Raw genomic sequence first — 13645 nt, 5'->3', positions numbered from 1 at the left:
GAAACAAAAATTATGCCACAATGCATTCTTGAATTATGCAACACAATCAGTAAAGATCATATTTAAATAGCTCCATTCATAAAAATCACTCCTTATCAACAGTAACAACGCACTTTGATTTGAATAACCGCAGAACTTTCCAAATGACACAATATTTAATTTCCTCTGAATCCAATTATTCAACTTGAGATTTCCTTTTCTTCAGTTTCTCACCCAGTGGGTGATGCTTTATGTCAAATTAATTCCCTTGAGTTGTAATTGGCTATTTTTAGTGTATGTATATCAGTTATTAAAACCCACTCGGATTATGCAAGAATTTTTTTAAAGCATTTACAAGTTGCCATTCTTTCATTTTGTGGAGAGACTGATAGAATAGAAATCATTTTAAGCAATTGTCCCAAATAGTTTGTGTATGATAAATCTTTTTTTAATAATGTATTTTCTTACAATATATTCTGAAACTTGCAGTTGATAAATTATGAACTGTAATGCATTAATGAAGTGTGCTTTTTACTACTTTATGTTATATCTTGTAATACTAAATGAAACAGCACAAAATGTACTGTGCTGCACTGTAATCTCTCTCCGCTTTCTCATACACATGAAAAAAAGGAATTTTTGACATTTTAGACTAATATGCAGAAGACAAGCAGAAAATTTAAAAAATAAAAAAAAAAAAAAATGTAATAGTTCCTGTACCCTACAGTACAATGTACTGTTTCAAGGATTGGTAAAAATAAAAAATATTGTTGCTCCAAAGCAATGAAAAGGGTATTATGGTTAACACCCGTATAAATGAAAATAGGGTAACCAAGAGCTCAGTTGAGTCAAATTCAGAAGAGAAAAAATAGAAACAAAAAAAGATGAGGCAAACAGTCTCTGAATTCTGATAGTTGCAATCCTGTGCCAGTATATTTGTAGCCATTAATCAAAGTGTGAGCAAAGAAATGCCTGAATTGGAATAGTGGTCTTGGAGCTGAGAATGCACATAAAATCTCCCCTTTCCATTTATCTTATTTGCTTACAGCTATCCAAAATGAGTATGCAAGTGCTCATTGCAGAAAAACCTATAGGATAGGATATGTTTGAGCTGCAGTATTTCATTGTTTTACTTTCTGTTGCCCTTTAGCATCTCGTAATCTGTGTAGCTTTTCCTTCACTCCATCCTTTTTTGGCAATAAGCTGAACAAACTGAAACATCTGCTGTTAAAAATTAGCCTGCTAATAAATTATTACATATAAAATTAATGATTAACCAATGATAATAGAAAAGCAATAAAAAGCTGTGCCATAACATTGCATTTTTTGTAGAATTAATTTTTCATTATGTATTAGGAAACTGAAAAAGAATTCTTTCATTCATGTTATTGTAATAAGAAAAAAAAATTACAGTTTATGATGTTTTAATTAATTAATTATTTCTAAATAGTAATTTAGTAAATGAAAAATTATAGAGTAAGCATTTAATGATAGTAAAATTCAGAATTTACAAGCACTGTTTGTGTTTGTAACAATTTTTTTCATTTATGCTATAAAAAGAAAGTAAGCTATGAAAACATTAGGGGGGGGGAATTTGAAATTTTCTGTGAATTATATATATATATATATATATATGCAAAACAAATATAACTAAATTAATTTATTAATCTTTTTATTAAAAATAAACCATCATAATAAATATGCACCATTATTTTTATCATAAATCATATGCCTTCTATATATCAAATTAGGATAATAGATGAATAATCCCTACTGTATTTTGATTTTTTGAAATACAGTTAGCAATTTTCACATATATGAAATTATTTGCTTTTTGATTTTTCGCAGCCTTGATTTCAATTTTGGGAGTACTTTTGAGTATACATGCGACAGCAGCGAACTTACATGCATACGATACGTAATTGAGCACATGTGGATGTGTGTGCTTTCTATTTAAATAGCATTTTGCTAAAAAGTTCCAACAGCTATAAGAGTGTAAATATCAGCCTGACAGATTCTTGTTTCTTTTAAAATATTTTTTTTTATTATTATTATTTCATGAAAGAGACCTAAAATTAATGATGATGACCTAAAATGACCTGTGAGCCCTAAAATTATTAAAACAAGTATTTTCTGCCAATTCATAAAATTACCATTGAATTGGCAACTTTTTGTCAGGTTAAATTAATCAGAAAGCACCTTTATTTTTATATTTAGAAAGTCAAAAATCTCCTGAAATATTCAATGTCTTTAATCTACACTATATTTATGCATTTATCATCTACATTACAGTATTATTTTAGATTATGCATCAAAATTTAGCTCAATTTTTTGTGATAAATTTGTATATGGTAATGAAATGTAAAAATACAGTAAAGGGAAACGTAGATAGATATTTTATCGGAAGATCAGAATTGGAAACACATTTACAAATGGTTGTTTTTGCAGTTAAATTCTGCCATTCTGTGCTTTCCCTAAATAAATAAGTTTAAGATCATAAACTAAGATTTCATTAGTTTCAGAATGAAATTATTGTTTAAAAAGTTAAATTTATTATATCATGTATTTTGATTTAAGATATGAGCATAGAATCATCAAAAATCAAATCGGCTGTAATCTCTTATATTTATGTTTTGATATGCTAACCAGTATCTGGTGTGATGAGTTATGAAAGATTGGTTAATAAATATGTTTTTGTTGGTAGTATTAGTAACTGGTAATAGATAGTTAATGTTTGTTAAAATATTTGGAATCTAATTAATCAAATACATAGAATAAAAAAATATGCTGCTTGATTATAATTTTAAAAAATAGTACATCAAATATGCAGCTTAAGTTTTTAAATACTTTTTTTTTTTTTTTTGCATAAATGTTTTCCAGAGATTAAATTCACAAAGTAGGGTTTTGGTGTCTCGACCAATAACAAAGGGGGGGAAAGGAATTCCGTAGTTTCAGGAGGGAATATAGTCAGTCTTTTATTGAGCTGTTAAGAATTATTTTTAGTTTATGAACATAAAAAACTGCTTTTAAAGTATTTATATATATCAACATTTTGATATTTTTGTTTTTTCATTTATAAAGCCTTTTTAAAAAAGAAGTTAAATTAAAATAACTGTTTATGTATTTTTCAAGTTTCAGAAAGGAGGTAGGGATCTAGCTATGGTGAAAAGGGTGTATGGGGCTAAAGAGGCTGAGAACCACTGTCTTAGTTTGAATTTTTTAGATCATAAATTAACAAATCATGTAAAATTGTAATAGGAATCAGTCAAGTTTTTTAACTGAAAAAGAATTTAAAAAGTCACTGGATGTTTGACTTCGCAAGCTAAGTTCTTTTGCTGTATAAATCTTTTTATATAATGCTTACAAAAAAAATTTTAATGAAAATTACATGTAATGGCTACTATTTGTTGAGATCATAATGTTATCTGTAATAAACTGAATTAATAAAATAAAAGATCTGGGATTTTATCCATATTAAACCACCTGAGATTATCAGCAGACCTATAGAACTGTAGTTTTATTTTAAATTTAATACGGTAAGAAAAAATTTTTATTGTTGAAATTATAATCAGAAGATTGTTTCTTGGGATAATCATAGTTATTCATTTTTTTAATTTGTTTAAAAATATATTTATTAATTACATTCATAAAGATAGATATAATTAATAAATATCTGGTTGTAACAAAAGTTTTCTGCCAAAAAAAGTTCTTAATAAAGTTTAAAAAAAATATGAAAGCTTTACCTTTAATGAGGGTTGTAATCACCACCCAAATCTACAGTTTTCTGCCATTTCAAAGCCTTCGGCCCAGATACTTGGTGGCAGTGAGTCCTGCAGGCGCAGACTAACCCATTTTTTCGGCCTGTGTTATTGAAGTAAATCCACTTTTCATCACAAGTGGCGATATGGTCCAGAATTTGTCCTTGCATTGATTTTCAAACATGCAAGATTAGTGCAGGCCTGAACATGTCTGTTCTTATCTGCTTGAGTCAACTTATGCGGCAGCCAGTGATTGAACTTGTACATCAAGTTTATGTGATGCATAGCACGCTTAATGGACATGGCACTAACATCTAACTCCTTAGCAAGCTCTCGATTGGTTGCATACTGATCTTCCACAAGTTCTCGCAGGCTAGCCTCATCAACATCAGTAGGCTGTCCATAGCACTCTGCTTCTTGAATTTCATAGTCATTGTTTTCGAACTTTTGATACCAAACTTTCACAGTGTCATATCATACAATATTAGTACCTGAAGCTGTACACATGATTTGGTGAGCTGACTTTTTTGCAACAGAACTGGATGTAAATGATGGCATGGAAGTTCCATTTCAGCCACCTTAATGATATTTTTTTACAAATTTCACAGCACAATCTTCTAAAGCAAGTCTCTTTCTTTCAAATTCCAAAATACATTTGACAAAATATGATTAAACATACCAACATGGACTGTTTGTGCAAACAATATTTGCAGTGGCGGGAAACTTTCGTTAAAACTCGGTATTTTTTAAAAACATTTAGAAAGATTTTTTTTTAATTATAAAGTGTACAATATAAAATTTAAGTTAAAAGCTCTGCACAAATCAAAAATTAATTTCCCCCTTTTCTCTTTGTGTAGACATCTGAAAGTGGGATATCAAGATGTACTGTGTATCAAATATTTACAAGCATAGAAATTTAAAGACATGAAAGTTCAATGTCAGTGGATTTCTTTCCATATCTACAACCATACTGTATCTTGCAAGTCTTCTTGGCTGTTTCTTTGACACTAATTTGTAAAATAATTCTAATTATGTACTTGTTTTTTGTCAAGCAAGTTTATCAGGTTTAAGTATCAAAATGTGTTTGTGAAACTTTCATCAAATAAAAATTTTTTGTTGTTGGAATCTTCAGACTTGAAAGTAGCTGCAAGAAGCACATTTTTCACATCAGTGAAGTTTGAAAACACACTTGACTTACATTAAGGCAGAGAAAGATAATTTTCACTTGTTTAGATTGAACACTAAGCATAGAAATCTGTAAAGCATAAGGGATTAAAAATTTAAATTATAAAGTATTATATCAGGATATTTCCATTAGTCCAGAATTGTGGTTTTTTATAAAAGTGAGGAAATTTAAATTTTGCATTGAGAAACTAGTATTTTCCTATCACACTAATGAACAAAATTTATTTTATTTTATAATAACATAAACATAAGGGAAAGTAGGACTATTTTTAGAATCCAGTGCCTTGGCTGCAAAAATTTAATTAATAATCAAATTAATGAAATGTGCAAATTTAGCCGAAAACTAGGAAATTCAAGAAGTCTTAATTCTAATTAACTATGTAATTTAAATACCAGTTCCAAAAAGTACAGAATAAATTAAAATTTTTTAAAAAGGAAAAATAAATAAGTAATATGAACGTGAAGAAGGGAAGTAAATAGGTAAGAAATTGTCTGTCAAGTAATAGCTAGTAGTAGTAAAGCAAATACAATTTAATTGCAAATGAAAATTTTAGAAAAATGAGCAATTGAATAGTCAGTGAGACAATGCCGACTCATCAGGGGGAATTAACTTCTCTCCCCATTTGCTCAGACATTGTGTTTCATCCATGCCATGCAAATGCAATCTTAAAAAAATTATGCATCTTTAATATAACAGTTTACCAAAATAAGCAAACCTATATGTGTGTGTCAAGAGTTTCCCTGAATTTACTAAAATTAGCAAACCCATATGCATGTCAAGAATTCCCCTAATGTACTAAAATTAGCAAACCCATATGCATGGTAGTTTCCCCTGATGAGATGGCATTGTCACTGACTTTTCAATTGTTCATTTTTCTGAAATTGTATTTGCTTTTCTACTGTTACTAGCTATTGCTTGACAGACAATTTTCCTTTACCTATTAACTTCCATTCTTCACTTCTTCATCTTCATGTTCATTTTATTTATTTATTTTTCTTTTTCAAAAATTCTTTTTTTAATTTATTTTTTGCAAAAATGTTATTTCCTTTTAAAGAATTATTTATTAATTTTTCTTTTTCAAAAAGGTTTTAATTTATTTTGAACATTTTAGAATTCGTACTTAAATTGCATAGTTGATTGGAATTAATGTCGACTTCAAATTGAATTTTCTAGTTTTGGACTAAATTTGCAGTATTAACAGGAGTTATTTTCATTTCATTAATTTGATTATTTAATTTTATAGATGTATTTTTAGAAATTGCAAGATTTTGATTAGGCAGAAATGTGAATTAACTTACTTAATTCAGCAGTGAATTAAAATTTAATATTTAGAGAGAAATCTGGGAATTCATTATATTCAAATCTTTTTGCTTGAATTTTTTACATAACAGTAATGAGCTAATTTTTATGTTGATGGCAACATATTACATTCATCAACTTGCTGTTGATAAATGTAATATTTCCATACTGTTCTTTCTAATGGTATTTGGAGTGAGCATTAATAAACGATTGCAACAATTATCTTTTGAATAGGTGAATCATTTTTCTGCTGCATAAAATGAATATTAAAGGAAAAAATTCCTTGATTTAATAATGTAATGAAATTTAAATGATAAAATGATGGTGCAGTGTATAAAATAAAAATATTTGTATTTATTTTTGTCTAATTAAGAAGTATGGAAATTATTTCAAAATCACAATTACTCTCTGTGTAGCCATAGGATCCACAGAAACATAGTTTAGACTATACATGTTGTGGATAGAAATAATGGGAATATAACTGTGTGAACAAAAGTTTATAAATGAAAATAATGGAAATATAAGCTATCAACCTGTATCATGTATTAAAAAATGAACTTCCAGTCTTTGCTTTAAAAGTGCTGTTAACAGTGTCAGTTATGTTATTGTTTTTGATATTGTTTGTGTTGACAAATTATGTGTCAGTGACATTGTAAATTTTCGTAATTTTAATTGAACTGTTACTGAGACAATAGAGAATTATTTTGTGTTTTTGAAGTGTCATAATTGATGTGATTCATCTTTTTATATATAGGTTATATGCCACCAGGTTCTACATTTCCAAATTTTATGCCCATTCCATACCCTGTACCACCTGTGGGGCCTTATTTTCCTTATCCATACTGTTATGTAAACAGGTAATTTAGTTTATTATTATTATAAAGCCCTGTAAAAAATATGTTGATGTAAATTATATTATGTAGTATTTCATACATAAATGTACAGCATAAACATACATAAATGTAAATTATATTATGTAGTATATAAATGTAGTATTTCATCTCGATGTACTCAGTCTTTGATATGATTTAAATCAAGTTCCTCCTCATTATAATTTGCTTCCGATAGTGAAGAAAGTGACTCAGAGGTTATTGAAAACGAAAAAATTTCAATTGACAAATTAGTCGGTATTCTCGACACAGCAATTATAGGACCTGAACAGCGGAACTTTGTAACTGAACAAGAAATTATGTCTGTTTAAAGAATTAAAGAGAATGTATTATCACATAAAAAACGAAGCAACTTAAACAACTTACATTGAAAGAAATGTTTAATAAAGTAAACAAATAAATATTAAGCTTTTTTTTTTGTAAATTTTGATACCCTTTAGATCATAATTGTTCTTTATTTCATAAATTACAGTTTCATATTTTTAATTTTATAATTTCTGCATGCCATCCTACCAGATTTAAACTGATGATCTATAATCCGGAAAAATCGATAATCCGGAATTGCCGAAGTCCCGACGAGTCCGGATTAACGACTTTTGACTGTAGTTATGATTTTGTTCTTATTTTTTTTTCAGTACCCCTCTCTGTATCTTACACATACAAGCATGCAGCCAGTATGTGTTTTGTAAAAAATGCAAGCTTGCAATCCTTTTATTATTATTTTAAGCTGTCACATTTTCATGATTGATTACTGAGATGACCCAATTTTGTATTTAAAACTACTTTTATGCTTTTAAGGAAATCTTAAATTTGTTACCATTTATCCTCTTTTAACATGATTAAGTCTCTTAGCTTTTATGGGTATTTTTTATTTCATATCAAATGCCATAATATAAGTATTTAATGACAAAGTAATCGTTTATACTATAAGTCTATTTGAACCATTAATTTACCTATTAACCTATTTTAAAATTATTTTATCAATCTGTTTTCATTATTAATTTATTTTGGGGTGGTTTTTTTCAAGTATTTTAGCTTAAGAAAATCAATATTAAAGGAGTTAAATATAATAATAAAGGAATAATATTAATGGTATAAACTGTCTATTTAAAAACTATATCGTAATTGAAATTATAAAATTAAGAAATATAGATAGGAACATTAAATACAAATTATGTTAAGTTGGCTGTCGTGATGTTTCCAACTTTATAACACCTCATTCATATGCAACCTGTGAAAGAATTTTTGGTTCTTTAACCCATTGACTGTGAAACATGAAAGTTGGCACTGATTCTGCCACAGTTATGCCAATTATTCCTTCAGAACTCTGAAGGAACCTACACCTCTTTTATTTAATAAATGATCAGTATTCAACCTACTTTGTTTTTGCACTTTGTAAAAAGGCTTTCAATTCTACTATTTTGTAAGGCTCTGCTTTTTTACCGAGAACTCTGTTTAAAAGATTATGAGTTCAGATTTCCCACAAGTAACTTTTTCAGTCCCTCACTGTCTTGTCAATCGTATTCAACTGACGATAATGTGTTCTTTCATTGCATTAGTTTTTTAAGGAAAGGTTGCTATAACTGAAAACAATTCGCTACTTCTTGTTCTGAAGAAGGCAAGTTTCTTTTAATGAAAGGGGGGGAGATGGAGCAATAGCAGTTAATTTATATTGTTGTTCTTTTGAATAAAAGGTGACTATCAAGAATCAATTGGGATTGTATCACATGAAAATGTCATGAAAATACAGACTATTTGAGGTGTTAAAGCAAAAAGAAACAACATAATATTCGTAAATTTGGAGAAGAGCAAATTTATGACTATCATTTTTTTTTAATGTGTGTGTGGTTTTAACACCTTCAATAATCATTATTCGACATGTTATTTTAACTCGAACAAAGGTGCAGATGTTATGTGTGCATTATGTCCCACTTGTAAATTGGCGCTAAATGGCATTGGTTGGCGATAGTTTCACAGTTGACAGGATAATACAAGCTTACCAAATTATTTATGTTGTCAAAAGGAATCAAACTGCATTTCAATCAAATTTAGCTACAAAACTATTCAAAGCAGTTGTTATTGAAAAAAAGCAGACAAATGAAGATTTCTGTCATAGGAAATAACTGTCGGATTCAGAGTTTAAGCTTTATTAAACATGCTACTTAAAATCAAGTCTTGATATTTGTAATTTGTAAATAAATTATAAATATTTTTATGATTATGTTTCTCAACTTTATCTAGAATTTTAATTTATTTTTATATAGAAATCAAAATCCAAAAGTCTTATAAAGGTGTATGGTTTATGGTCTAATTTCCCCTTCATAGGATCATTTGTGATTTAAAATATTCACTTCAAGAATATATTAGTAGATTGTGATATTTCTTCTTGAGAAATAAAATTAGCATTTGTAATTAAGTATGCATGTAATTTACAAGAAGTATTTTTAATTTTTCAATTTCTTTTATTTATGGGTTTTAAATTACATGTGGACTGGTTGCACCTTTTTATAGTTGTACACCATAAAACTATAAAATATTGTAATACATAACCATACAACTATGAAAAGTTGTATGGTATAGTTGTAATATATAACCATGAAATTATAAAAAGTTGCACATGCACCTTTTTATAGTTGTAAAAATGTCATTCACCAACTGACTACTGACAAGTTTTTCTGTAATTGGAATCTTGTGTCTGTGTGTAATAGATGTGAAAATAAAGACATAAGATTTAGTAGATACGCTGTATGTTATAAGCTTTTTATTCTTACTTATGTATTATAATCTAACTAGTATTAATAATATATTGATTATTTTTATTACATTTAGTATTTTCATATAATAACTATATATGTCAATTACTTTTTAAGTTTCTGAAAACTGAAACTGTTAATAATATTACTGCTTATAAATCACATTTAAATACTGAAAGCTACTTCTTTTTAATAGAATGGAATTCTAGTTATAAAATAGCTACTATTTAAATAAGACATTATTTATAAAAATTAATGAGAATTTTTAAATATAATTAGATTGCTAACAATTTTGCTATCTTTATCTCCATTATCATTATTAAAATATGATTTGTATATTAATTTTAAATATGTTTGTGATAATTAATTTTTATGTGTTTTTAGTAGTACTCCATCTGCTCAAAGTACTGCTTGCACTGCTTCTGTGCCATTTCCACAAGTTAGTGAAAATTCTCATGCATCATCAAATTCTGCAGCATGTTCAGAAGAAACTGCTTCATGTTCAGCACTTCAGGCGCCAAATTATTCAAGTGATTTGCAACAACTTCTTATGACAAGTAATGCTAATGACCAAAATGAAATTACATCAGCTAATGCTAATACAAAAGCTGCTGGGGATGTCAAAGCATCTGAAGAAGTGCTTAAAACTGAACAAATGTAAATAAATATTCTGTCCTTGCAAATAAACAGTTAATTGACAATGAAAATATATTTTTCAGTTTTGTGCTGTGAACTAGTATTTATATTTTATAAGTTTAAATGTAAGTAGTTACCTCTACCTGAATTTATGTCATTCAGTAAAAAGTAAGCAAATTGTAAAAAATGTGAGCTTTTATTAATTTTGCATCATATTTATTAATTTTTATAGGATGAAACAAATATTTTTAATTTCTGTGATGGGTTTATGATTAGTATGTTTTATAAAGCAACATAATTTTACATTTTTGAAAAAACTAATGACATGGGATTGAAGTATTTCCATTATTAATGTCCTAATTTAATATGAAAAAGTTTTGTTTTTCATGTTTGTAATACTTTTTATCTTTATTACAAGTTTTGATTTTTATTGAATGAATCATTTAAAATATATTTAATTAAAAGTTTTCACTTTATTTCTGAGTAGTTGTAGTGTTTTAATCTATTTAAAATTATAATCAGGATTATGTTTGCAATTTAATGAAGCAACAAAAGGAATGCTGTTATTCTGAATAGGTATGCTTAAAAACATTCCACAACATATTTGCTTTATTAAAAAATTTATTTAACATCTACAATAGTCATTTTATCTGCATATAAATATTTGAATAGTAAAAAAAAATTTTATATAAAGGTTTTCATTGTATATATAACATATGCATAAAATTGTACAAAATGTTCTTGTATCTCTTAATTTGAGAATTGTCCTGAACTGTAATTTTAGTTACTTTTTAGTATAATTTGTTATGTGTCAAGTGAAATATTTCTGCTTTTATGCAACCAAAATTCCTTTCAAAAATAGTTTTTTAAAATGTTGAATGTTTGAAATTTTAAATTGTAAATATTGTACATGAGATATGTATTTATTGTGCCTTTTGTCTATTGTAACTAGATTGTGAAGTACTGTTGGTTTTACTATTACTTGTTACTAATTTTTAAAACATATTGCTCAAAAAAGAGAATATATGTGTAGCTTGCCAAAATTTCTTTCATATGTTAAAATTTATTGTATTTTATGTCAATATTATTCTTTTAATGATTTTGAAATGTAACTAATGATGACATTGTGTAGTTTATTAAATTCCTATAATTTTCTGAGAGATAATTTTGTATTAATAATAGACAGTATTACTAGACTTTTAAAGTATTTTTAACTGAAAAATATAAAAGTAAAAATTGTTTTATCATTTGAATTTTTTTATCAAAGTTGAAATCTTTGGTAAATATTTTTAAAATTATGTGACATTCATATGGATACTTTTACTACTGCTTTGAAATTATGTTGTCAGAAAATTAACAGCCAAAGGCTAAAGCAGTATTTCTTTGAGGATATTGTATTATGACTGAAATATTTTTAAGAAAGCATAGAATTTCACATACATAGAAACCAAATGTTTAGTTTTTAGTTACATAAATTTTCTAAACTGTGTCATCTATTTTATTATATGTTGTCTAGTACTTTAGTTTTGGTTTATTTGAACATGAAAAAGCACTCAAGGGATGACTTCGCAGAGGACCGAACTACCAATTTTCAGCGACTTTACCGCTCGGCCGCTGGTAGTTCCTAGTACTGTAGAGAAACATCTCTTTATATTGTGGATATCTTGAGGTTTATATGATGTAGCATCTCTGGAAACCTATGTATGCAGCATTTATGTTATGTTGTAAAGAACATCCATACTTCTGTAGACCAATCAGGAATTCATCTGGGTTAGGTATGCTAGGTGAATGTTTGACACAATATTCAGTTACATAGTATTAAAGAAAATACAGCTTTATGTTCCATTGTATTGTCTACAAGCTGAAGCTGTAATTATTGTTGTTATTATACTGTCAGAAGTTTCTATGCTATTATATTGTCACCTGTTATAAAAAGTTTTTGGAAAGGAAAGAAAGAAATTTTAAAAGAATCAAATTCTGTGTGTTAAAAAGTTCAGATTTGACCACTTAATTGTAGTTATCTGTATTTTTTATATGCTGGTTAATTTCAAATTCTCTTTAAAAGCAGAATATGAGTTGGTATTTCTTTTTTTTAACCTGAGAATTCAAGAGAAGAGGAGTTTCATCCTATCCCTTTTACTTAAAATAAGATTTCCAAAATTTAGTGCCATTTCTGGGCAGCCAGACAGTGAAAGGCGAGAAAACTGATTTACAGTTATTTTGAGCATGCGTATCTTATCAGTTCATCTTAAATAGGTTTTATTAATGCAGTCAATGAATATATCTATTCTTTGATTGAGATATGTAGCCTTAAATTTTCTTTCATTAATTGCTCTGTGTTCAGACTTTGTCTTTCTTTCATAGCAAACATTTGCAACTAGGTTTTACATTTATGTGGGTATAGTTAATGGTATTATATTACATATATAAAACATTACCAGTCATGTTGAAAGCATAGTTCTTGTTGAAAAAAAGAATAGCTGTTGATAGTAGTACTTTACAGCATTACAAAATAGTCCCAGTAATTTATATTCAAATACTCCCAAAGCTGCAGTTAATTTGATTTAGTTGTATTTATTGTTGTACCTGTGCCAGTGGGGGGGGGGAATCAGCTGTTTTACTTAGTTGACTATATTCCAAATAAGGAGTAACTAATAAAAAAATTGATAGTCTTTTTCGGTATCTTTTATAGTAATTGATATTTATTGTTATAATTTAATTCCATATTAAAAGTTTTATTCTTATAAATTATTAGCTGTGAATAAAAAGTGTATATTGATATTTAAATTTTATGAAGCAATTAAATAAAATTGTAATATTCTGCTATCATCATATTTAATTAATGATAACTTTATACATTTGTTTCTTAGGAATGTATAGTTAAACCTTCTTAGCATGTCACCCAATCAAGAGTTCACTCCTAGTAAATCTTGGAGAGGATATGTTGAGAAAACTGTGTTTTTTTCCTTAAAATGACAGTAAAAAAATACTCTCGATATCAGATAAAGAGTTAAATTAATTGAAGAATATGAAGGACATAGAATGCCCAAGGTAGCATTTACCAAAATACCAAACAGCCTTAAATAATTTTCTTACATTTAAAAAAAAAAAAAAAAAAAAAAAAAGCTTTTTTTTGGGGGGGAG

At 27.5% G+C, this 13645-nt stretch overlaps 1 protein-coding gene across 3 annotated transcripts in view; it reads left to right on the top strand.

Moving 5' to 3' along the window:
• LOC118201269 (signal transducing adapter molecule 2-like) overlaps window positions 1-13330 on the top strand; it is a 77533-nt gene extending 64203 nt beyond the window's left edge. The window contains exons 13-14 of one of the 3 annotated variants that reach the window (XM_035373333.2): window positions 6977-7079; window positions 10253-13330. In XM_035373333.2, coding sequence (XP_035229224.1) covers window positions 6977-7079; window positions 10253-10526 — 377 coding nt within the window. In that variant the 3' untranslated portion in view covers window positions 10527-13330. Of the gene's footprint in view, window positions 1-4594; window positions 4864-6976; window positions 7080-10249 lie in introns of those variants that run through there. The other 2 variants (XM_035373332.2, XM_035373334.2) reach the window with 2 other exon arrangements.
• Window positions 13331-13645: the final 315 nt, after the last annotated feature.

Source organism: Stegodyphus dumicola, chromosome 9 (assembly GCF_044657685.1).
Source record: "Stegodyphus dumicola isolate Sdum_Otavi_A_Nest chromosome 9, ASM4465768v1".
Taxonomy (NCBI): domain Eukaryota; kingdom Metazoa; phylum Arthropoda; class Arachnida; order Araneae; family Eresidae; genus Stegodyphus; species Stegodyphus dumicola.
The sequence above is the reverse complement of the archived record's forward strand: the minus strand, read 5'-3'. Positions and strand labels throughout refer to the sequence as shown.